This window comes from Galleria mellonella, unplaced genomic scaffold, assembly GCF_026898425.1.
Source record: "Galleria mellonella isolate WM207_F2 unplaced genomic scaffold, CSIRO_AGI_GalMel_v1 utg300, whole genome shotgun sequence".
NCBI lineage: Eukaryota > Metazoa > Arthropoda > Insecta > Lepidoptera > Pyralidae > Galleria > Galleria mellonella.
The window spans coordinates 2168878-2195426 of NW_026442068.1; the positions used below are offsets into that span (position 1 = coordinate 2168878).

The 26549-nt window shown below is 31.8% G+C and overlaps 2 protein-coding genes across 2 annotated transcripts; one reads left to right on the forward strand and one right to left on the reverse strand.

The window, feature by feature from the left end:
* The first annotated feature begins 176 nt into the window (after positions 1 to 176).
* On the forward strand, positions 177 to 1659 carry LOC113523332 (40S ribosomal protein S2). The gene is made up of 3 exons (XM_026909254.3): positions 177 to 316; positions 633 to 1152; positions 1352 to 1659. Exons 2-3 carry the CDS (start codon positions 634 to 636, stop codon positions 1616 to 1618), a joined length of 786 nt encoding a protein of 261 aa, XP_026765055.1. The 5' UTR covers positions 177 to 316; position 633; the 3' UTR covers positions 1619 to 1659.
* A 1580-nt stretch (positions 1660 to 3239) lies between these two features.
* LOC113509122 (probable DNA-directed RNA polymerases I and III subunit RPAC2) lies at positions 3240 to 5066 on the reverse strand. The gene is made up of 3 exons (XM_026892417.3): positions 4891 to 5066; positions 4328 to 4428; positions 3240 to 3532 (listed from the first exon to the last, which is right to left on the reverse strand). Exons 1-3 carry the CDS (start codon positions 4903 to 4905, stop codon positions 3346 to 3348), a joined length of 303 nt encoding a protein of 100 aa, XP_026748218.1. The 5' UTR covers positions 4906 to 5066; the 3' UTR covers positions 3240 to 3345.
* Between the last annotated feature and the right edge of the window lie 21483 nt (positions 5067 to 26549).

Below are 26549 nucleotides of genomic sequence, written 5' to 3' on the forward strand. Positions count from 1 at the left end.
TATTCGAATAGCAAATCTCGCATCGTTGTAATGTGGTACATGGCAAAACATAGTGAAAATGTATACAAGTTTGTGATTTGGCAAGACTTAGTATAACTTGTTTGGGTAAAGGCATTAATCAAAATTAGTATCTATGGTCAAGTAAAGAAAATCGTACCGAGTTTGAGAACATTTTCTACAAATACAGTTATTTGACGTTTGGTTAAAAATAAAAATTGCATCTGGCAACTTTGAATTCGGCGGGCAGACAAGCGACGGTCTTTGGCTTCGGTCGGCCATTTTCTATTTGACTGTCTCCCTTCGCTCACGGTTCAACGTAAGTTATGTTAAGTGATTTAGATCCATCTAATTTAGAATTAGAACTTTCTCTGTATTTTATAAAATTTAAAAGTTTTCAATAATCTAATTATACAATATAAACTATATTATTTTTATTTAGTCTGCAACTTAACCTTCATATTATTCAACACGTGGATTTTAAATGATGAGACTCTAAATTCATTTCATTCGTGGTATCTACCATAGTGTTTACACGGTGATGGCCTTAACGCGTCTGATTATATATATTTATTCACCATGTCTTTAGAGCATTGAGGTGGTTTAGTAAATTAGGTAATAAACATTAATTGCAGAATGGCGGACGCAGCTCCAGCCGGTGGACGTGGCGGTTTCCGCGGTGGTTTTGGTTCACGTGGTGGTGATAGAGGCCGTGGTGGCCCACGTGGTCGTGGACGCGGTCGAGGTCGCGGTCGCGGGCGCGGCAAGGAAGATCAGAAAGAATGGGTGCCCGTAACTAAACTTGGTCGTCTTGTTCGGGAGGGCAAAATCGACAAACTTGAGAGTATCTACCTGTTCTCTTTGCCAATTAAGGAGTTTGAAATTATAGATTTCTTCCTTGGTCCGTCTCTCAACGATGAAGTCTTGAAAATCATGCCTGTACAAAAACAAACTCGTGCTGGTCAGCGTACGCGTTTCAAGGCATTTGTGGCTATTGGAGATAACAATGGGCATATTGGCTTGGGTGTAAAGTGCAGCAAAGAAGTTGCTACTGCGATTCGAGGTGCAATCATCCTTGCCAAGCTATCAGTCCTGCCAGTGCGTAGAGGATATTGGGGTAACAAGATTGGAAAGCCTCATACAGTGCCTTGCAAGGTAATCTTTTGTCTATGTAATACTTTTTGTATTTCATTATTTAATTTTAATTTTTATGATGAAAACTGATAATCATTTCATTCGTGGTATCCTCTTGAGGTTTTTCCAGTGAAGTTTTTAAAGCGTCTGATTTTCAATCTTTACAATCGTATTAAATGTTTGTATTTGAATGGAGATTAATAAACATTTTCTGTTACAGGTAACTGGTAAATGTGGTTCTGTCACTGTCAGGCTGATCCCTGCTCCCCGTGGTACTGGCATTGTATCTGCTCCAGTCCCTAAGAAGTTGCTTCAAATGGCGGGAGTACAAGACTGTTACACATCAGCTCGTGGCTCCACTGGTACACTAGGCAATTTTGCTAAAGCTACCTATGCTGCTATTGCCAAGACTTATGCATACCTCACTCCCGATTTATGGCGAGATATCCCATTGACTAAGTCACCATACTCGGAATTCAAAGTTTAAGAACATCTCAATGTTAAATGTAATTAAACAAATTTAACATTTTTTGTTTTTTATTTTAATTAATCTCTATAATGGTGTGTATTTATAAGATACTTTTTAAACAATTTTGTTTTTTAAAAATCTTATCGTATCTTCACAAATTTACAAGAATAAACATGAAAATTTTGAAAATTTCTTTCTTAAAAGATTTTTATCTACAATAACGGAAATTTTTTACCTAGTTTAGATTTTTAATGTTTCCATAAATATGTAGTATTTAAGAAAATATTAAAAAAATCTATACTAGGTAAAATTATAAAATTTATGTAATTTTATTACATAAATTTTTTTTCAACATACAGACAATTATATGTAATAATAACAATAAAAGTATTTTTTTTTTATACAACTTAGAATGGCAATCAAGCTGGCGGCCTACCTAATGGAGTGGTAACCGTCGCCTATAGACATGAACTACTGTTCATGTCTATAGGCGACATAACAGTATACTGTTTCGCCCATGATACCCCCCATGTGTTGCCATTCCTGAGGACTCGGGTGTTATTCCTCTGTACCCAGTAAATTCATGCCATATCCCACTCTTCAAACCAAAACACGGCCATGCAAACAGCTGCTTCACGGTTGAAACACGAATGGTACAGAGATACCCAAGCAATCGACTTTTGTACAAAGTTTCATTAAAATAATCGTGAAATTGTTATAGTACCTTAACGACGGGTCACTGAAATTATACACACACTGAAGGTGGTGGAGAAGGATATAGGCTCCTTTTTATCTTTGTCAGTAAACATTGTCACGCGGGAAAAATCTCGAGTAAAAGCTGTTAATATATCTCAAATTTTTATCAGGTTCTTAATTAATAAAAGAATAACCCAGTCTGTTATTGGCATACGCAGGCTAGGCACCAGTGAGGGGTGATATGTAAGAATCAATTGGGTCAATGAATTAATTCTAAAGCGAATAGTGTAAAATCCAACAGAGAAGGGATATTGCTGGCAATGGAGCCGCTAATTCGCTTTACTAGCATCCCCATCCCCCCCCTTTTGTCAGGTTAGGTCATAAATACTGCTGGGTCGATTTTAATGTTTCTAACCTTTTTTGTGCCATACCCCACTTGAACATTTCTAAAATTATTATACCCTTATACATAATTTTTCCCGACAAAGCTAAGTTGATGACTAATCGCCCAGTTGATTTCTTGGTAACGTCAAACGAAATTATACCTAATAAATATAAAATATACGGCATTTTTTTGTTTAATTTAGCACCGATATCTAACTCATAGCATTGCATTTAAATGGCCCGGAACAAGAGGCTTTAAATCACTTTGAGTCCATTTTTTAATTGCCTCCCCTTAACTATCCAATTGCCCCTTGGTGGGCTTCACATCGGGAAACACCGTTTTACAGTTATAAATACAAAAAAAGAAAATTTTCAATTTAACATAGGTTTTATGATTATCAATTGATAGAATATTCTTTATAATTTAATGATTAGTTGATATTCATATCTCAATTATTTATTTCTTTAAATGAAAGGGCCATTGAATGAGAGATTATTTTTCATCATTATTGTATTACTTTGCAGGTTAGTGATTTCTCTGAGTTATCTGTAAGGCATTACATTGGTGTCAATTACTAAGAATTGAACTATGTCTATTCATATATGACTACATGCATTTCAATCTATAAAAAACATTACAAGGCAGGTTAAAAAAAAACGAAATATTAACTTTTCTGAAATGCTTTTACTTCTTTTTCAAATAATTCTAGTGTGTGGTCGCATACTTTTTCAAGATCTTTTAGACCTCGTTTTAGTATGTCTAATGCAGGCGTTCCTTTTGCTTGTATTCTAAAATGCATTTTGGATTCAGCTGGATGTGGGACTGTATACCCACAGAATACAACATCTTCACTGAAACAGATATTGATATTTTTGAAATTATACATAATAATAATTTTGTAATACACATACTAGTAATTATTATAATTCTGACACATTTTGTATGCACTTGATAGGTTGTGCAGATATGGAATAATTTTGTGTGTTACTCATTTGTCTGTCAAAATAGAAATTACATTGTACTATGGATTAGCAAAACTAGTTTGTGACAAGTTCTTAGAATGTACAATCGCAAACTTTGTCCTATGTTAGAAAAAAAAATCATTTTTGCATTCTTTGAGTATAGTAGAGAAGGGTGACGGAGGATACTTTGACATTTGTGAAGATTAGGATGTATAGTAATGAAAATAATCTGCATATATAGTAATGGAAGTTAATAGTTTTATGAATATAATAAATTTCATGATTATTATTAAAAACATCTTTGATTTTTTTTAAAATGAATTAGTATATATTTTTAATTGAAAAACAACTAATACTGAATTAAACGTTACTAACATAAAATTTCAATTCTGTTGGTTTGTTTATTACCTCTTAACACATTATTATCTTGATCAACTATTATATGGGCATAACATTATATGTGTACATGTTTGTAGGGTTATAACACTATATTTCAGTTACTATATGAGACAGAGAAAGACAGGAATTTTAATAATCTAATTTAATCCTGGTTACGACAACAAAATCATAGGTAAAAGATAGAGCTATATATAGCATAATAATTGAAAATGACGTTGGAAACATAGACATTTGAATAAATGAGCTAGATGAAACTAAGTTTGTAAAATGAAATGCAATACTTACTATCTAGAGATGATACATTTCAAAGCATTTCCTAGTGTGTGACTTTCATTCTGAAAGACATAAGTACGGTTTGTTAGACCAGAATCTTCATCACCAGGCAACTGTAAAGGAACAATATTTCTGTATTATTTTATAACCAATAACTAAGTTGCAATTTTACAAGAACAACAATAATTTTAAATGTTTTATGTGTTAATTAAAGGTACAAATGACATAGGGAAACAAATTATTGTTTTATGGATTTATTTGGTAGAAAATTTTTATTATTTCATTGTACCATGACTATGGATACCATACTATGGTTCTCTTCTTAGATAAGTAGATAAAACTCAGTAATTATTAAATGGTTAGGGACATTATAACAATATAGGTTATAAACATAGAGTATTTTCGCTCCGTCAGGCTTCAATACGTGAAAAAGCGTTTAATTACAAATCTAATATGGTATAAAATAAAATACAATTTGTAAATGTACTTATAAAAATATTTTAAGATTTGTTTCATATCGTAACAACCTCAAAACAAATTAACAAAATTTAGATTAAAACGTTTATATGTCATACCTCAGAAATCTTCATGTTTCCAATTAAAATATGTGGATAGAGAATTATTTAGAATTAGTTTAATATAGAAACAATCAGTAAATTTTAAGAAACAGGTAGAAAGTTTTTAAAATATAAAAACAAAACAAAGATGTACATATGTTTTTTTTTATATTGGGCACAGAGTAGAGAGACTGAAGATTTTGGCTTCGAAGCGTATCTTTTCAGAAATATTATTGCCAGATGCGATATTTTATTTTTATTGAAATGCCAAAAATTTATTCTCCAAAACGAGTTCTTTTAATTTTACCCAATTACATACTTGTAGTGATTTTCACTATGTTTTGCTATATATCACACAGTGAACGATAAAAAAAACACCCCTTCCTACATTTCTAGTTTTTTCTCTTACGCTCTCCTTTCACTCCCAACTCTCTATTGAATGAATGAATGAAATGGATGAAAACTATTGCTGTCTTCAAAGAGTGATGTAGATAACACAAAAAATTGTCATTCTCGTAGCAGTTTTTTGAAGAATAAAATATTTTTTTATATACTTTTTTTCCACTGTCATATTTCTTTACGGATTATTGATATGTATAATTCTTATTAATATTATTAATGTGAAAGTGAGCTTGTTTGATATAGCGCCTTCACGACTTAAACAATCACTATAAAATTCTTTTTTCTAAAATTGGTGATAATGGAATGGTAATCCCGCCTGTTCTAACGGTATAAGATGGCAGGGCAGCAGTGAGGGATGATAGCAAAAGCAGGTCAGTTAGCCGATCTTGATTAATATATTTGGAATTGCAGCACGATGGTTTCCAGAGGGAATTACGTGGAGGTCGACCTGAGATTATGCTAGCAATAGGACTGGTAGTCCGCATTACTAACAATTCCTTCCCTCTAATGAAAACAGGTCAGTTAGCTTATCGTGACGAATTTATCTAGAATGGTCTTTAATACGATGGTTTTTAGGGTGAACCACGTGGAAGTCAACCTGATAGGAATTATTACCAATAGGGCCACGTTTCTATTATTAATCTATAAATAAAAATTGTATAAGGAAATAACTACGTGTTGAAATTAAACCGTTTGATTATTTTGAATCGGACTTTTGTATGTAGTTAAATATTAATAACTTAAAACCAAGTCTCTGCTAATATACTATGCAGGTAGCTTAGGTAGTATCTACTAGGTATCAATAATTAGATAAACTATACATTATTTTAAATGCATGTAATTATAAATTTTTAAAGTACGTGTATATAGTAAAGAATAGCCGTGTGGTCTCAGAATAGATTAGACCACCCTTTACTTTTCCATGGGTGTCGTAAGAAGTGGCTAATGGAACTTAATGGTCGAGAAACGGGCAGTAGTATCCCTCCTAACACATCACCAAAGCCTAACTGCAGTTGCCTACCCGCCTGCCAAGTGTGGCGGCTATTGGCAAAGCCCCCTTATGGAAGAGGCTCACGTTCAGTAGTGGACAGTTAATGGCTGATTTCATCATCATCATGATCATCAAAGTATCTCTAGTTAACGTATTCTGTATTACAATAAACACGGCCAGAACATTTGGCTAACAAATGCTAATTGTAAAAAGATGTATTACATAGCACAATTACTTCTAAATAGCTAGATTGTTTAAATGCAATACAGTAGCAAAAGTCAGAGACGGAGAGCAGTTTCAAATGTATAGGCGCCCCTGAGTGCCGCCCGACCTTTCTTCCTTTAACACCAGTACTGTATATTTATCTAGATTTGGTAGTTTGTAAGTAAGCGTGCCTACAATATACAAGCTTTAAGCGATATCGTCCGCTTAATAGTCTGCCGATATTATGTAGATATTAATACCTACTCTTAGCAGCAAAGATGCTAACCGCAAGCTATCTCTACATTTAATGAAGTGCTTACTTCAAAATGAATCCCTTTATAACCTTTGTCTATGTGCCCCTAAGAATTTATCTTGTCATTATGCCTATAGGACGCCCCAGAAGTGATCTTTCTTCCCATAAATTAAACTTGTGGACTTGGCAGACCTTAATGTGAGTGGTAAGTGTTCTTGTGACAATTTATGCCAAGTTGCTAAGTTTAATTTACCGGGGCTCTAAGAATAAGGAGGTAAAATGTATTTTAGTAGATATTTTGGTTTATGGCTAGCCAAATTGCCATTGTAAATTTATTTTAATTACCTAATTAATTATCCTTCGTAAGTAAATACCTAAGGTAAGTATCTATTGCTTTAGCAATATATATCTTAGTTATCGAGCGAAGCCATAATTGACGAAGACTGTAATATTTTAAAATTCAGATATTAAATGAAATTGAAAAGTTCTATGGATAGTTGTGAACTGTTAACTGCTGGAATGATGTTGAAGTAAAGTTAATTAGAATCAATATGTTTATTTGCAACGATAAATTAATAAACGCCTAATTAGACATGCCTACATGCGGGTCATCAATTGTGTAAGTCCAAGTTGTACTTGGTAAATTAGGCGTAGTTAGTAGGTAACTTCTATCTATAATATTCTTTTAAAGTGTTTATAACTTGAATATAAAGCTTGCAATACTATAAACAGTGTGGTTATTGATTCAGCGCTTAGCTCGCTGGCTTCATTGCATTTTCATTCAAAGCCGGGAACACGATTGGCATAAAGAAGATTTGTGGCGTCTTTTTTATCTCTTTGTCCGTGATAGATACCGTCAGCTTGGGATAAGCTTTTAGCGCTGCAATTCTATGCGTCATTAGTTAAGTAAACACACAGGGTGTTACAAAGTATGCGTGGCTTTTATTTATTTATGTATATAGTACGTTATAATAAAGTGGAATAATTAAATAACTGATTTTTAAGTTCACATGCACATACGTATATTTTTTGTATTTTTTATATATTGAGTTTATGTATGTTTGTTTGTTTATAATGGATAAAACTTAAAAACTATTGAATTCATTTTTAATCTTTTTTTATTTTTACAAAGCTACATTATCGGCGAGCAATATAATGGTAACACATTATTTTCAAAATAATTAAATAAAATATAAATAAAAACTTTTGTCCATATAAGCTAAAGCTAATATAAAATATTAATTTATCTTTCTATCTTCCCGAGCGAAGCAGACGCGAATCATTAGTTACTAATATTTTACTAATAATCAATTATTCGTAGCAGGGAGTGGTTTAGCCATACTTTAGTCTATGTCTAGAGTACATTCTATTCATATTAACGACTACCAAAAATATATTTATTTTATTGTTGTAATCAGTACTTACGTTTGGGTTCCATATTATTTTTGTGTAAACTGGAATTGCTTCTGAACTAATTTAAAACTAAAACATCCTACAAACTTATTTCAACTATTGCAGTGTTTAGTTAGTGTTTTTTAAAATTTGTCATTAAAAAAAAATTAGCGCAAAGGAAAAATACAATATATACTTTAATAGCAATTCACTTCGTATAATAGATTTATTTATTTATTTATTTATTTAACACTTTATTGCACCAAGTAAAAAGAGAAATAACAAACATAGTAAATATTAATGAGAAGTGATACAAAAGGCGAGATGTTTGACTTTTTATGGATAATCACTTCTAGATACAACGACTACTTATTCTCTGTTTGCTCAGTGATTGACTGCTAGAAAATATCTTCTACTTTTAAGTTTGCTGTAACAGACGTAAATTATCCTTGTATAACGAAGTTCCTTAACGAATAAATAGATAAGTAAAGGAATGTTCAAATTTCCATAAGAGTATTTATTTTTTCGTGTAACCGCGCGGTCTGCATTAAACGTTCAATTGTTTTTCAAATTTCAATCCATTATGTGTTTGCCACGTTCAGTGGGAAAGTTGTTTAGTTCTACAAATATTGATCTTTTTCGTTACACCCTATATAAATTAGGCAAATATAAGTACGTATACCTATACCTACGTTTCGCATTCGTTCCACTTCTCCTAATTGTCATGTTTGTGGGAAAGAAGAGGATTTCCGACATTCTCTCTAATGGACTGCGTCTGTTACAGACAGATAAAAAGAGGATGGATTATTCAATCTTTAAACTTCATATATAAATGTATGTATTGTTTAATATAAATTATATTGTTATAGAAATTGTTGAGTTGCGATAAGAGTAAATTTTAGAAAATTAATACTAAGAATACAATTAACATTCAAAATTTGCGTCCGTGTGTGCATATTCGTACAGATAGAAAAATTTTGTCTTCAATAAAAAAAATATAGAATGTAAAAGGCAAGTAAGCATATATAATTATGTAGAATGTGTGTATTTATATATATTTGCATTTTAAATTGGAGAAAAGCAATTATCATGAAATTTAAATTTTGAACTAATAAACTATATTATGATCATAAAGGAGAGAAAAATCTATTTTGAACATAATAATACCAATATAAATTATTTATTATTTATTACCTATTCACCTCTACTTCGTATGGGTATAAAATTAAGATGATCAAACTTTCTATAAAAAAAGAAACGAGTATCAAAAACCGTTGAGTATTTAGAAGAGGTAAGCGGATAAATAGACATACACATATATTAGAAATATACCTAACATTTTATTAAATTTTATTATTACAACCATAAAAAGTATAAGCTTCCAAATAATAAGGGATTTTCAATTGTTAGAATATTCTAAGAATGCCTGTTACTAGATTTATTCTTTGATCATTAGGTACATTCTTACTTACTATAAATATTATAACTAATGGTTATGGACCCATTAAATTGTACTCACCTATTGTTGAATTTAACGACAGACCCTTAACATATTTCCGTTCGTTTTTACCTTCTGTCCTACGCGTTCATGGAAAAGAAATCACTGAAAGCCAGAGAGAAAACATTTTTCCGCTTGTCGTGTATAAGCCTTTAAATGCGCGCATTTCAGTTGCTTTTTGCTTTTCCATTCCAAAAGGAATTCGCAAGGACGCACTGTGTAGGCTTTTAAATGAAGACATTATGTACATATGTAGGTATCGTTTTAATACGCCACAAATTTTTGAAATTCTTTTTTCAATCTGTTGGTATTTGTGTGATTGGTTCATTTTTCTATATTTACATTTAGGAAATTTATATTATTTATAAGAAAATTAGCCTAATACCCTTTTATATTCTAATACAGGAAGCTATCTAGATTTGGACACTCTTTGTATATCTAAAGACTTATATATAACTTGTACTTGACTGCTATAAATCATGCAGCGGTGTCGGCTGCTTTTCTCAGCATGGTGTTTATTTTTTGTAATATTTTCATTTTATTTAAATATAAAAATTCCAGAAAAAATTGGAAATTAAAATATATTTAATGTAAAAATAAATTTTAAATATTATAAATTTTAAATTATATATGTTATTATATATAGGTAGGTACTAATCTAAGGGAATCTAATACAAGCCCCAGGTAAAGGAGAAGAAATTCAATCAAAACAAAATGAAAACAAATTAACTGACATTGCATAGCATCAGAGCAGTAAACAAGGGGCAATTCTCTACGGAACAAGTGAAAATGAAACCAGCCAGTTGGAAGTTATTAGGGTCCAGCTGGATTAATTAAAGTTACACTAAACATCGCATTTGAAGGTCGTTAAACTTATCTTTTGTCGAATCAGACTAAGCGAAATGGGTAACCGGATGGACATTGGTTAAAAGCTGTTTGAGTCAATAAATACCTTCAAAATGGTGCCTAATTAAAGTTTTCTGTAAATACTAAAATTTAAGTATTAAATTGCAAGTATGATAAAAATATTTCCTTAATGTAATATTATATTATCTGTGCTTTTAATTTATTTTAGATAGTTTGTGTACCTACCTACATACACGTTAATTAATATCTTGATAAACCGGAGTACAGATTCTCTATTTGCGACATTATCAATACATATAGACACCTAAGCAGATCCTATAATGTTTAGGGGCATTAGTAAGGTAAATAATTAAAGGAACGAGTAAACTTTTACGGCATCATTGTGACACCGGCGCCCAATTGTCCCTACCAACAGTTGGAACGATTACGTAAAACAAAGGGTTCGGTCTTATTAAAATAATCTCTTAGAGCAGTGAGAGAAAATACTTAATTGCTTGCAAATGTACTATATATACAAAATAACAAAAAGGCCTCCGGGCTATACGCTACAATACTTTGACGTGAATGTATTATATTTTATCCTTTATAAAAGACACGTGGAGCTTCACCGCAATAAATTCTCTCGCATTATGGAAATTTCTTTTGCAAAGTAAAAGACGTATGTACGTCGTTCACTTTGTTTACGCATGGCCCGTCAAAAGATTTGGTCTTGTACACAAGTAAATATGTCTAAAATTAAGAGATGGGTAGTTTATTTTAGTTTTAATTTGGTATTCGCGTGGTGTATGAGGGCTGACAGCAGAACCTAACTTTGTCTGTACCTTCACTTTGATCTTAGTATCTCACATTTTTAATTTTGAAATAAGCTACCGGATATAGATATCGGAATAAGCTGTCAGTAGTTTCGCCCCCGCGATCTCTTTATTTTCTTTATACGAATTAAAATAATCCTTTTTCTGTGAGAAATTTTGTGAAATCAATAAGTCGAAATCATTTATCATATAGGTTACTTTTTGGTCACCTATGTAAGTAACTTTCTGTGTACCGTAACATTTCGTTAGCATATTTATGAGAAGATCTGATATATTTTTTTAATTTTTATTAGTTTTACTTATGCATTAAACAGACGTTATTTATTTATTGTTCACATTATAAAAAAATGTTTGGTATAAAAAGCATATATAGGATTCTTTAGTTATTCTTTTAGTTATTTTTTTTTACACATGTTATTTTATTGTTATTTTACACTCTGTTTCTTGCAAGTTTGTTCCAATGGAATCGACTATACATTTTTAGAGGATGATTACGAAATTGTAACTACACTTATGCTATCGCTTTATCCTGGTGGGACATCAGTCATGGATGGTAGGTAAGTATGAAGTTGGGTCAGCTGGCCTATCCTAACAAATTCACTAGGAATTTATCACAACCGTTACCAAGGGGGATCGCGTGGAAGTTGACCTGACAGGTTACATTATTAACAACAGGCACTGGAGTTCCCTTTACTAACAAAACATTTCTTCCCTCACTTATGTGGTGCAAAATATTAGATAAATACTTTATATTTATACTATTTAAAAAAACGCTCCCTAATTGGTTCATTGACAAATGTTTTTATACTATATCTTGTAAAATTCTTAAAAAATTAAAGAATGTCTTGACATTTGAAATGTTTATGGAATAGTTTAAGAGATAGATTCTGTTTCTTTTTTTTTTTTAATAAATGCATATATGTATAATTTTTATTGTTGACGAGGCTTAATAATATATATTGATAAATATTGTATGCCTCAAGAAGGTATAATATGGTAGAATTACCGTATTTAATATTTTTATATGAATATGGGTATATTCAACAATAAAGAGGTTTTTATTTTGAAGTTTATGTATTTATATGAAGTTTGTATGAAGCTTACGAATCGATTTTACATAATATTATTAAAGTAAGCCGCGTTGCTTTCAAAGATTAATTTCGTTAGATCGAGATATTTACCGGGAATCACGTAACGCAATTTGAAGCATTAGTAACGTGACAACAGGAATGAATGATAGTAGGTGTATAACCTACTTAATTATGCAATAACTAGGCAAGTGGCAAACACAGCTTGTCTGCCATCTCTTAAACATTGTCACGTATACATGTGATTTTATATATTTTATTTTTAGTAAGTATAAATATTGTGACGAAAATGATTAAGAATTATATTTAAATATATAATATTTAAAGATTATATAATATTAGAAGAGTAAATGAATAGTCAAGTTGTTTTAAGAAATAATAATAATCAAATATGTATAAAATTTGTTAAAAAATGACCAAAGATACGCATGCAAAGCCATGGGAACAGTTATAGGTATTTCATAATTTTCTACAATCAGTCCTAAAAGAGATATCTACGGTAAGAAATTTCCCTTGGGAATTATAATAAATTGGTGGCTATTTATAAAAGTAATAGATCCAATTCATTAATCCCACTAAAATTATAATTGGGAAAGCGTGTAAAGATGTTTGGGTTTTTGTTAGTTAATGACCCTTAAATTTAGTACTCAGATGAAATGGGCACATTAAACGTTTTCTGTTTCTACCTAATGACACAGTATAAGTAATAGTTCTAAAGTATTTATAGTTAGCTGGTAGAAAATGGCATATTTTGATTATTTTTAAATATATTCTATTTAGGCGGGTAAAAATTACGCTGGTAGGAGAGGAGGGCAGCGACAATAATAAAATAATATTAAGAGAGGCTTTACCAGTATATTTTCTTAAGACGAGCACACGATACAACAATAATATGTCAATCAAGAAGAAAAACAAAATAAGTATCAAAGACATATTCATAATATAAAAATGTAAATTTAAAAAAGGTAAACTTGTATGAAAGGAAGTCTGTCACCAACAGCGGGTAAAACTGCGGGTAATAATTGATAACAATTAAATGTAATATGTCATGTAATGTGTAAATTATTTTAGCTATAAACTGTACAAATAAATAAATAAATAATAAAACTGATCAGCGAAGACAATTTTTTTTTGTTTAATAAATATTTTTCTATTCAATAAATGTTTATAATATAGAATATACCATCTGAAAGCTTAATAATTTCAATGCTTTTCAAGCGTAAATGAAAGGTCTACATAATGGATGGATGTATAGATTACTGTCAACAGACTAAATGAGAACTAGTGGCAATTGCTAATCCTACTTTCTACCACAGAAAATATAATACTATCCTAGTATTTCTCTTATATTAGTTTTTATATATAAATTGGGTCTTACTAGCGTAGTGTGGCATTTTTTTTTTAAATGAAATGCAGTTTATGTTACTCGCTGGTAATGTAACTTTCTATAGGTCATAGAATTAAAAAAAAAAACAAAATTAATAGTTTTTGGTTTTATCTACTACAGAAAAAAGAAACAATTCTTCCATATTTAAATTTAATATTAGATTATTAGATTACAAATTAATATTGTCATTCGTTTGTGTTAACCAATGTTCGTTATTACCTATATAACTTTTTATATAATATATTTGGTATCATCATCATCATCATTTCAGTCATTATTCGTTCACTGCTGGACATAAACCTCCCCCATAGACTGCCATAAAGAACGGCCCTGAGCCACCTGCATCATCATCATGTCAGCCATTAATTGCCCACTGCTGAACATAGGCCTTCCACTTGGGAGGTTTTGCCAGTAATTGCTTGGTAGGCAGGTTAGCAACCGGAATTAGGCCTTGTCAATGTTTTAAGAGGGTTGCCTATCCCTCGATCATTAAGATTTCTTAGTCGCTTTTTTCAACACACACAGCAAAGAAAGTGGTGGTATATTCTATGCTAGGACAACATGACAATATTTGGCATAAATCTAGTAAATTTTTTATTAATTTTATTCTATGTAAATATAATAAATAATAACAACTGTTGTTCTTTATTTGAAAATAGTAAATGAGAATTTTATATAAATTTAATTAAACTCAAACATCATATACTAAAAGGAGAGTTTAGCAGCTGTCAAAACTTGATAAGGGTATGCATGTAATCAGACTGCGTCTGTTTTAGTTATTATTTTGTTGACAACTTTACAGTGATAAATGTGTTAATTTTCATTTACACAAAGTATTGTCTGTGTTTTATTTAATCTTTTTTTAATGTGAAAGGGAGGCAAATGATCACTGCACTCCATGAATAGTAAGAACTCTAGAGTCGTTGATGCTGTATAATATCTACTAATAATTAATTTAAACGTGTAACTTTTTAAAGATACTAGATCATATAAATCTAGACAGAGAATTAATATGAAATGTTTCTACTAAACTGAAACATTTTCTAATTGGCGGGTTTTATGAAGGATATAAAATTATATTAATTTAGTAATTAGTATTTTCTATATTACCTATACTATACTTACTTTCAGACTTATGTATAGTAATAAAAAAAAAAACAACGCTTCAGCCAATAGTTGTATGGCGGTTCATGAAATATTACTTGTTACTTTGGTACATAGTCAGACCCAGATATTTTAGAATATTTTTATGCTAATTCATGTGGACCAAGCCGCGGATTATACCTAGTATTTATACAGATATAAGTCTACTATTATCAATAAAACTATTAGCGAGTACTAGCTATATATGCGGTAGTTAGTCACCAATATAAGTTTAACATTTATAATTTAAATATTAACTTTATAATTTAATATTTTTATTTAAGAATCATGATCGAATTGAGAACCTTTACCATTTAAAGTCGATTTCAAGTAATATTGAAATCATCGAATCACGTTATGGTCTCCAGACCGAGATATTGTGATTTCATTATGATATTATTAAATATATAAAATGAAATCGTTATCAAGTCGGTTCACAGTCGCTATAAATTTCATTGTTCATTCTATTTAATTTATTACAGTTCAGTGAAGCGTGCATTGAAGACTTCAGTCACACGCCCTCACTCTGTGAAACTGAGACCTGTTATAAAATAAAACTACGATAAATACGAGTAAAAAGATTATTATACCTACTTTATTAGCTGCGGTCAACAGTTTCGTTTACTTGGAACCAGTACGCTTCTGTTCACGTGGAAATTTCAGGAAATGTTTTTCCTAGTGGATTTCCCTGCTAATAAAAGAACAACAGTCAAAATAACAAGTTTCAATGTCAGTCAGTCAAGACTTTTTATGTATATGGATAAAAGTGAAATAAAAATTTTATTTACCAGAGGGAGACCTTGTACAAAAGTCGTTTGCTTGGACACCTCTGTCCCACTCGTGTTTCTACCGTGAAACAGTTGTATTTGCATGTCTGTGTTTCAGTTTGAAGGGTGGGATATGGCAATGAATTTACTGGGTACAGAGGAATAACACCTGAATCCTCAGGAATGACAACGTGTGAGGGATATCATGGGTAAAATAGTATACTCTGTTATGTCCATGATACTGTTCATTTCTATAAGTGATGGTTACTACTTTCCATCAGGTGGGCCGTCAGCTTGTTTGCCATTGTACGTTGCATAAATCAAAAGTTTTAAGCTTAACTGGAAACAACACAATAATGACGGTCAGAAAATATTATTATCTCCACCAGCAGACCACGTATGAAAAACAAAACTGTAAGACCATATAACTCTCAACTAGAGATATTTGAAGGTAAAACACGTGTCGTAGCAAATAGTTGATGGCTGAATAAACACAAATAAGTGCTTTCTGATGGTCGGTGTAATATACTTCACCAAAGTACGTTACGTACTTGGCAAACCTGACACAATTAAAATGTGAACCTTTTAGCATGACCTTTATTATATATATATCTATTAACGTACTTAAAATCGGCCCAGCTGTTCTTGAGTAATGACCCGGCAGATGTTCATTTATTATATTTTTTTTTATAAAATATTAAATTAGACTAATATCATAGAATATGTAATCGTTTATATGCAGTGTGGTCCTGGCATAGAATGGGCCACCCCTTTATTTCCTGAGGGTGTCGTAAAAGGCGAAGGGAGGGCGACGGATGGGCAGTAGCGTCCCTCTTAAAACATTTCCAAACTGCGGTTGTCATCCGCCTTCCAAACATGGTATATACTAGCAAAATCACCTAAGGGGAAGGCTTATGTTCAGCAGCGGACAGTTAAAGGCTGATATAATGATGATTTAATCGTTCTCCGTAATATTATTTAGTATCTTACTAGTTCATTAGTATCTTTCATGAATTCAATTACATTCAATAGATGATGCCGCGAACTATGCGAAATAGATAAACGCGAAGGATACTGTTATCCTATATTGAATTTTGAAAAAAGAGTTTATTTTATTTTATTCATTATATTTATATATTTTATAACAATACAGTTAAAGCAAGGACGCTGTTCATAATCTCGATATGCGTACCCATCCCGAGAAGGTTAAATTTTACGACTCAGCTTTAAGATTAGACAAGACAAAATCGAAATTACTGTGTACGTAAACATTCTGAAGTCATTTCAGTGCTCTCCTTACATAAAAGCTCTCCTTATTGTTGTTTTACTCAGCGATACGTCTTATATTGCATATATTTATACTTATACGAGTCTTTTTACAAGTTTGGTTTATGCGCTTATGTTTCAGAACATTAAAACAACTTTTAACTTAAGAAATCTTCGCCTTATGTTTGTAATATATTTTGTGCAGCTACTTAAAAACAATAAGCTTTTGGAATACCCAAGAATGAATGTTTTGTAACGATTACTCTAAGTAAATGTAGCAAGCGACTAATACCTACTAAATATCTAGAGTACGTGCAACTTCTTCGGAGACATCTTTAGAGAATTACTTGATAATTCATACTAGCAAAGTATCATAACACAATGGCATAAGTAAAGAATGGATAAAAAAAATTGAGTACCCCTTTAAGTCTTATTAATGTTAAAAATCAACTAAATTGAAACAAAAGACAAACAATATTTACTAAACTGTAACTTTGTAAAACATGTATTCCGAGAATTTAGGAATCGGGGAGATTTTGGGACGGGACAATAAAGTAAAGTGTAATTACCGGAAACGGAAGCGGGCGCAAGATTCTTGTATTATCAGCATTTTCCGGACATCTGGAAATGTGTTGTAATTTATTTTCAATGGGTAAAATTGGAAAATATACCTTGCTTATGCTAATATGTTAATGTATGCCAGTGAGTAATGATAGGTGAGGATGAATTAGGCCTTTATAATAGATTCATTATAAATAACAATGATTTTCAGGGGGCCATTTCTTATACAATTTAAAATGGCAAACAAGTTGATAGCTCACCTGATGGAAAAGTGGTAACCGTCGCCTATAAAACAGTACTATAGACATAACAGAATATACTGTGTTGTCCATGATATCCTTCGCGCGTTGCCTTTTCTGAGGACTAAGGTGTAATGCTTTTGTAGCCTGTAATTTCATTGCCATATCGTGCCCTTTTAACAAAAACACAGTCATGCAAACAATTACTTCACGGGTCTGCGTGGAGGTCGACCTAACGAGATATACTGCTAGAAATAGCGTCCCTAGATTGTATTACCAACATTTCTCTCCTCTCCAAATGAGACGTTAGTTTCTAGAAAGTGGATCTCGATTCGTAATCGAACGTGACCTTTGTACGAAGGATGTGTACACGGAAGCCTCTGACGTGGCTTACCAGATAATATGTAATGGCTTTAGGTATTTTTTTGAAAACAAAGCAAGTGTCTATCATTTCTGGATGATTTATCTTCGACTCCAATAAGTATTTTACAAATAACAGTTCGCCAGCGTTCATAATCGTAAAAAGAAATACGTACGTACGTACAAATTAGTAGAATCTAGTAGTTACAATAATTGAAGAAAAATTTGCGGCCGACTTCAATGGTTTAGCGGTTTAGAATATGGTCTCAGAAGATTGCAGGTTCGATCGCTGTATATTATAAGCATTTCTATTAAAAGTTTTTAATTTCTACTAAAAATTTATGTAGCTATAGGGTGTATTTTTGTGTATAAAATTAATATATTTACAAAAAAGTATTTAAGTATATCTATCAGTTTAAAAAACGTGCCTACAAACATTTAAAAGGCCGGCAACATACAAGCAACTCCTCTTGTGTCGCAGGTGTTCATGGGAATTTGAATTTGAATTTGAATTTGAATTAGTAACGGTAGGTTACCATACTATATCTATTTTATTTAGGGATAGATGGTATTGTGTAATATGATGTAGTGGTCTTCATTTATTTTATTGTTTTTCTAATTGTACATAGTCTGTTTACATTGTTTGGTTACCTACTATTGGTATATGTCAATTTTTTTTTGTTTACAAAACAGACAATACTGTTACAGTTATTAAATTTAGTGTAAAACAAAACATTTAGAACGCTTTCGGAATTCATTGCATTATATTTGTTGGAGGGAATTTAGCTGAAATTGGCAATTTTCGCGATCCGTTTGGAAAAAGACAAACTTGACAAAATTAGCGCAATTTTGCTGGCAATCAATCTTTCTAGTTTTATTAAAACGAGCAACGCTGTCTTCCCTCGACTTGCACCAGGATCAGCTTACAATAATCAATCTTTATTTTTATTTTGCTTCTTGGAAGTTTATTCATCGCTTGAATATCCGACTGTTATTAAAAAAAGTCTTTGTGCTGTTTTTAAAGTAATTAGTAAATAATAATATAATTAGATGTTTAAATCAAATACACTTTTGATTTCTTTGGTCCCTTTCTAGGTATTAAATCTTTACTTAGAATTCTTACAATGTTTGTCTGCTTATTTATTCTTATTTTATTTTAATAGGAACACATTACGGAGAATTAACAATATCATATTAATTTATACGGTACAATAATGTTTTGTTCAAACGAACCTTCTAAAAATATGTGTACACAGCATGATCAAATCATAAACCCACAGTAAATAGGTATCTCAGTATAATATAATTTATACATCTATTTATTAATTACCTGCAAGTAATCACATACTTATTATCAATTTAGTTTTTAAAAATAGACAGTTTTTTTTAAATTAACTTAATTTACACCGTAGAATAATAACGTAGAAAGAGAATGCTATCGTAGGTAAAGGTTCTTAAACTATGTTTCACAAGTACTTCACACTTTTTATTTTACTAGCAGATTCAAATTACTGATTTCTGCAGAGAAAAACTGGTCAGCTTTAATTAAATAGAAAAAAAAAAAAATAGAGAACATGATGCCTACTAAGCTAAGAACAAGGAATTACAAAATCTTTGCTACTAAGTAAGTAATGATTACGTTTTAACGATAAGATTTATTCTTAAATCATAAGAATAAGGACTTCAAACTAAGCGCAGCTTGTATTATGAATACTAGGAAACTAATAAACGTACACAAATACATAATTTTGCAACAGACTTAAAAAAGAAAAAGGGCCATCAACTCAGTTGTATTGCTCTTTTATGTTTGTTACCTCATAACTCCGTCAAATCTAAACCGATTTGAAAAAATCTTTTTTCATCTGAAAGGATATACTTACTGATTGGTTCTATAGAAATTTTGTTAACATTTATTCCGTAGTTTAATTTTTAAATCAAATAATTGGCATATGTAGTAAACTACAACTGAAGTTGGTTCTTTTTGTGGGACCTAATTTTTAATTATTTGCATATACCTATATACAAATGGGGTACTTATAAGTAGAAAGAAAATAGTAATCTATTTTCTACAAACATATATGTATATTCATATTTTTTTTTTATTTATTTGCTTCTATAGATAATCCTATTACATCGTTAAATCAAGAAAAATATAATATTAAGATACAAACGCGAGGGTCAGTTCGTACTTTATATGGAATCCGCAGAATCGAGAAGTGTAATAAATTAAATTTTAACAGCCACTACGAGAATCCCTAACTAACTTTTGACCTTAATAAAACCACCTACTCGTGTTTCATAGTGGGGAAAGTATTAAAATATCCCTTAGAATTTCATAACAGCCGCACTTAAACTTTTGGGATATGCTTTAATGGGAAAATTTTGTTTTGTCTGCACTCGTAATACACACCAGTGCCGTGACTATAATAAACCTTTAATAAAATATTAGCAACATACATTACACGTGCAATTTTGAAATTTCGGGTTGCTTAATTAAAACATATGTGGCTGTGTTTCGCAATGTCGTCCATATGACCTGGACAAAGGAGTAGTTTATGTTCTTATCCATACCGAATATAACTATTTTAGGACCATTGGTTAAAATGCTGAACAGCAATAAGTGACAAACAAACTCATTTTATATTAAGTTTACTCATTTTAATATTAAGAAGGATATCTGATATTAGTAAGTAATGTAAGTAAATTTATGTAACATAATTATAATTAAAAATAAATGCAAGTAAAAATATTAAAGTTCTTTATCTAAGGTACGAGTGTTATAATGTCGTCAAGTTAATTATTTATTTGCATAAACATCGGTATTAAGTTACGTGATATTATATGTAATATAAAATTTGGTTTAGATTGATATTTTGTGCCGTTATTAAGCATACAAATATTATAAAACTTTGACTAACATTACATACATACATAATTACATATATTTGTCACGCCTTACTAAAATTATTAAATACAATATGAATTATCAATTTAAAAAAAAGTAATCCAATTATTATTTGTTGTTAAAAATGCCCAATATTTTAACAATCAATGTCACAGTTATGAAAAGTAAAAAATTTGAATAACAAATGCACTAGAATTGATAAAGATATAACGCAAATTCATTTTATGTCAAGTAATAAGAAATTGTAATAATTAGATTTAAACATCAACACATAAGTAATAAAAAAAAAAAAATAGCGGAAGATGTCAGTACTGTAGAAAATTTATCTAATGGATGATAAAGGAATGGTAACACTGCCTGCGCTAACGGTATACGCTGGCGGGGCACCAGTGATGATAGATGCGACTGAAATTTAGGTCAGTTAGCCCATCGTGATGACTACTTCTGAAATTCAACACGATGGTTTCAAGGGGGATCATGAGTTTGACTTGATAGGGTATATTGCTAGTAATGTGTTGTGTAAAGTAAACGCGAGGTCAAGATGGCAACTGCTTTATTCATCCAAGTACCGTCAACATAGTAATAAGTATACTACCCACAACATAATGGTAGTGGTAGTCTGCATTAATAACAATCCTTTATCCCCTATACAAATTTACCTTAGGTTTAATTATATTCATAATTAAGCCAGTATATGACAATTATAATTATTACTAGGCACTGTATCATTATATTTAGCTGTTACAAGCCGCCCCACAACTCTCTGTGTACTTTATTCGTATTTAAGTATGATATGTTTAACAAATATAAAGATACATGTGACAAGGTTCATAAACTGCATCAATGTGATATGTAGCTGTTATTAAAGAGGTCCCTACCTCACAGTCAGAGTGAGACGTGACATCATAAACCATCGTACTTTGTCTGGAAATTTACGTGTAACACATACTTAAACAACTTGCCAATATCAAGCGAATTTTATCTGGATACCAGGAATCCAAGTAGAGCCAAATTTACGATCGAGCTGTTTTAAGCTATCCATGATGAGAATGTGTAAATATAAAGTACGTGACGTAAAGAGATGAGAGTAATTTATAAATATTCTATGCAATATAGTATGTATATATAGGGGGGAAAGGGATTGTTAGCAATGGAGTTTGACAGCCCATTGCTAGCAATATGCCTTATAGATCGACCTCCACGTGGTTCCCCCTGGAAACCATCGTGAACAATTCTTGTTAAATTCGTCACGATGGGCTAACTGACCTACTTCATAAATATATATATATATATATATATATATATATATATATATATATATATATATATATATATATATATAGATGTATGGCAACCTCTAAATTATACTATCTAATTATATCTAACTATTATGGTTTCCGTTTCCGTTTACCAGAGGGAGACTTTGTACAAAAATCAATTGCTGGGGTACCTCTGTCCCATTCGTGTTTCAACCGTGAAGCAGCTGTGTTTGCATGGCTGTGTTTCGGTTTGAAGGGTGGGATTTGGCGTGAATTTACTGGGTACAGAGGAATAACACCTGAGTCCTCAGGAATGGCAAACCATGAGGGGTATCATGGGTGAAACAGTATACTCTGTTATGTCCATGGTACTGCTCATGTCTATAGGCGACGGTTATCACTTTCTATCAGGTGGGACGTCAGCTTGTTTGCCATTCTAAGTTGTATAAAAAAAAAAGAGTGACAGGATTAAGAACCAGTATGGGTTGTATACAAGTATTGATACCAAAACTATCTTCCGTACTTGAAACACGTCTCGATAATATAGAAGATATTTCCAATTTATAGACGACCCTCCAATGAAGACATCAAGTATTGTTTTAACATCAAAAGCGGAATACGAAATTGTATAAGTACTTGTAACGCAACTATTTGCCGATACAAACGTTTCCAGTTTGTGTAGCTATACCTTTAGTTGATCTCCTTCGTCAAACTATGACACTTGGTAAACTAATTTGAATAGGTCCTTTTGTGTAAGACACCCAAACATAGTTTATCAGTGCGGAAGTTAATAAATAAATCTCAAGTTTATCCACTAGCTGTTCAGGTGGCTTTTGTCCTAGTAACCAGAACACATTGACTAACCGCGATAAAGCCTGTCTAAACTCGTATTCTTAAATATTACTTACACGTATGCCCAATTTAGAGTAGGGGGGGGGGGAAGGGATTGTTAGTAATGGAGATTGAGAATCCCATTGCTAGCAATATATCTAACCAGGTCAACCTCCTTGCGGTTCTCCCTGGAAACTATCATAGTTAATTCCTGATGAATTAATCATGATGGGCTAACTGGCCTGTTTTCACTCTCATCTATCACCCTTCACTGGTGCTCCGCCAGCGTATCCCGTTAGCGCAGGCGGGGTTACCATACTATTTTCACCCATCAAAAAAAAAATTTAGAGCAGGGAGTCAGTAGATGTAAGTGGATGTAAAGCTTAAGACTGTTCCTTATATCAGTCTAAGGCCTATGTTCAGCAGTGAAAAAATAACGGCTGATATGATGAAGACGCCAAATTTCAATGCAATTGGTTAGGACGCCAAGCAGTAACAATCAAAATAAGAACACGTAAGTTCTTAGGATAGAATTACGATTACGCCGTTTAGGATGTATTTACGCTATAAATAATAAATAAGATAATGAGATTTACGAGTATGTCATTAATAGGTTAGTAGTAATAGTATTAAAAGCGTTATCGTTAGACTTCTATCTGCCTGTTATGAATACTAATCAACATAATTATTTATAGGCGACATCATATCTTAGTGTTTGAGCGTAATTATCGCTGGTTCAGTAAACTGCCTAAGCAATTGCCCCAGGGTTCTGGAATCCCAGCTATTTGGCAATGGTTAAGTGAAACTATACTGTCGCTCGTCTTAATAAAGCGGCGCACCTCCCATTACGTAGGCACCAAGTTTATACGTCACTCGTTAGGTTTTACGAGCACGGTAAACTGGCCTACAAGATTTCCTTACCTAAGCAGTATATTGACGGTATACGGCTGAATTCAGTGAATATTATTAATTTTTTTTACTAAGGTGTCATACAGGTTTAAGAGCACAATTATTACACCATATCATGAAGGCCGCTGTTTTATATGTATGTATTGATTATTTAATAATTAATAAGATATATTTCATTTCTATGGAAGGAGCTCCATGCCATTGTTTTTCTTAACACATTTCTGATGTTGCAGGCGTCCATAGGCTTTGTTTTTCGCAGTATAAAAAGAAGAATTAATATGAAGTACATAATATTTACAGATCAAGTTCTATTTGAAGGAGAGGTAAAAAATGGGATAAATAAGTAGGTATAAAGTCTCTGACTTCTGAGGTAGGTATGAATAACTTGCGTTTCAAGAGTCACAGTCATCTTCGAAAGGAGTTAGGAAAATGCATATGTATATATATATATATATATATATATATAAACACCCATTTTTTTTGATGAAACTTGAATTAAACTTCATTAAAAGAACTCTACCTTACCAGTAAAAAATATTCGATGAAATTTGTAAGTAGAGTTTTATGATCTTATATGTATAATAATCCTTTTAGTAGCAGTACAAACTCATCTGAAAAATATGTCAAGAAGAATCTAATACCAAGTTGAACTAGAACGGAATTCTTTGATGTCGAAGCCAACCAGGGTAGAGCGGTGCAATTTGTTCTAGTTCCAATGCCTTTTACATTCAAACTAGGTTTTTATTCCATCTGGAGAAGTGGGATTGTCTTGAAAGTAAGTTTAATTCGATCGCTTCGAAGGTTTCTTGAAATTGCATTTACATAATTATCTGAGTATATCTCTTTCTATCGATAGATTTACAAAGTGGTGTTAAAATATTTACCAATGAAGAGAAAAGAATATGCTATTGATTGAAAATAGGTTGACAAAAATTTAACAACTTCAAATACGTATAATTATCAGCTATAGACATAACATATAGCATTTTTCACGTAAATTGTAGAATGATAGTAACCTACGTATTAATAAAATAAAATATGGCCAATATGTGTAACAAATTTAATTCATATCCTTTCATCCGTTTAAGCATGTTTGAATAACAAACATACGATACATCTTTAAAAATTTAGATATTTACAAATACTAGTAGGATTAAAGCGTTACCTATTAAACAATTTTACGCCATGTTATCAAGGATTGCCAGTTGAGATTAAAAGTTTATATATTCATCCCATGGCTGTTAATTTAATTTAAAATTTGTCTCGCTCTGTTCATCCCCCTTTCACGTGGGTTGAATTATTTTGTGCCTACTTATTTCCGCTGTGGCGCGGTAATCCCTATTATTCGATTAGCCCTTTCCATTAAACTGATAAGGTAGAGAAACAGGTTAAGCTGATTTTTAACTAGATTAGGCATTTATTGTAACCATTAATTTCAAAGGGATTGAAAAACTGTGTTTATGTAAGTGTATATGTAAAAATTAAGGACACGGGTATGTGGCAAATAAAATTTTATCTCATGCATGTAATATGTTATAAGAATATATGTATATATGTTAGAAGAAGGTTTTAATGTCTTTTAATAATGTATTAGTATTTCTACACGGATATAACAGAGTATAATGGTGTCACCCATGATATCCTTCATAAGTTGCCTTTCCTGAGGATTAAGGTATTTTTTTTTATGGGTGAAAATGGTATGGTAACCCCGCCAGCGCTAACGGGATACGCTGGCGGAGCACCAGTGAAGGGTAATAGATGATTCTCATCTATTACCCTTCACTGGTTTTTCACTGCTGAACATAGGCCTTAGACTGATATAAGGAACAGTCTTAAGCTTTACATCCACTTACATCTACTGACTCCCTGCTCTAAATTTTTTTTTGATGGGTGAAAATGGTATGGTAACCCCGCCTGCGCTAACGGGATACGCTGGCGGAGCACCAGTGAAGGGTGATAGATGAGAATGAAAGCAGGCCAGTTAGCCCATCATGATGAATTCATCAGGAATTAACCATGACAGTTTCCAGGGAGAATCACGAGGAGGTCGACCTGGTTGGGTATATTGCTAGCAATGGGATTCTCAGTCTCCATTACTAACAATCCCTTTCCCCCCGAGGACTAAGGTATTATGCCTCTGTAGCCTATAATTTAATTGCCATATATATGTTAAGGTTAAGGTTTGCGTAGAGGTTAATCTAATAGAATATACTGTTAGTAATAAGACTCCTAGATAGCTTGACTAACATTTTTCTCTTCTCCAAAAGAGACATTAGTGTCACCGTGTGTAGGCCATGATACGTTGCCATCCCTGAAGACTAAGATATTTAGGTATGTAACAAATTTCTTATTTAGCAAGAATCATGCACCTGATTATCAAAATGATATTTTTTTTTTAGTTTTAAAAAGCGTATTCCAACTGCATTCATTTAAAAATCTTGTACGAGTATTAAGCAAAGGTAAAGAAACTTAATATTTCGTTAATATAGTTAAAACTTTTAACACATGCCTTTTTCAATTTCATTAGCTTTAACATCTAATTG

Bases quoted from the DNA above. Each gene is read 5' to 3' on its own strand.
- LOC113509122 (XM_026892417.3), bottom strand. The intron at 3,533-4,327 runs GTAAGTATTGCA...TATCTGTTTCAG, and splicing joins AAATGTATCATCTCTAGATA to TGAAGATGTTGTATTCTGTG.
- LOC113523332 (XM_026909254.3), top strand. From the start codon at position 634: ATGGCGGACGCAGCTCCAGCCGGTGGACGTGGCGGTTTCCGCGGTGGT. The intron at 1,153-1,351 runs GTAATCTTTTGT...TTTCTGTTACAG, and splicing joins CTCATACAGTGCCTTGCAAG to GTAACTGGTAAATGTGGTTC.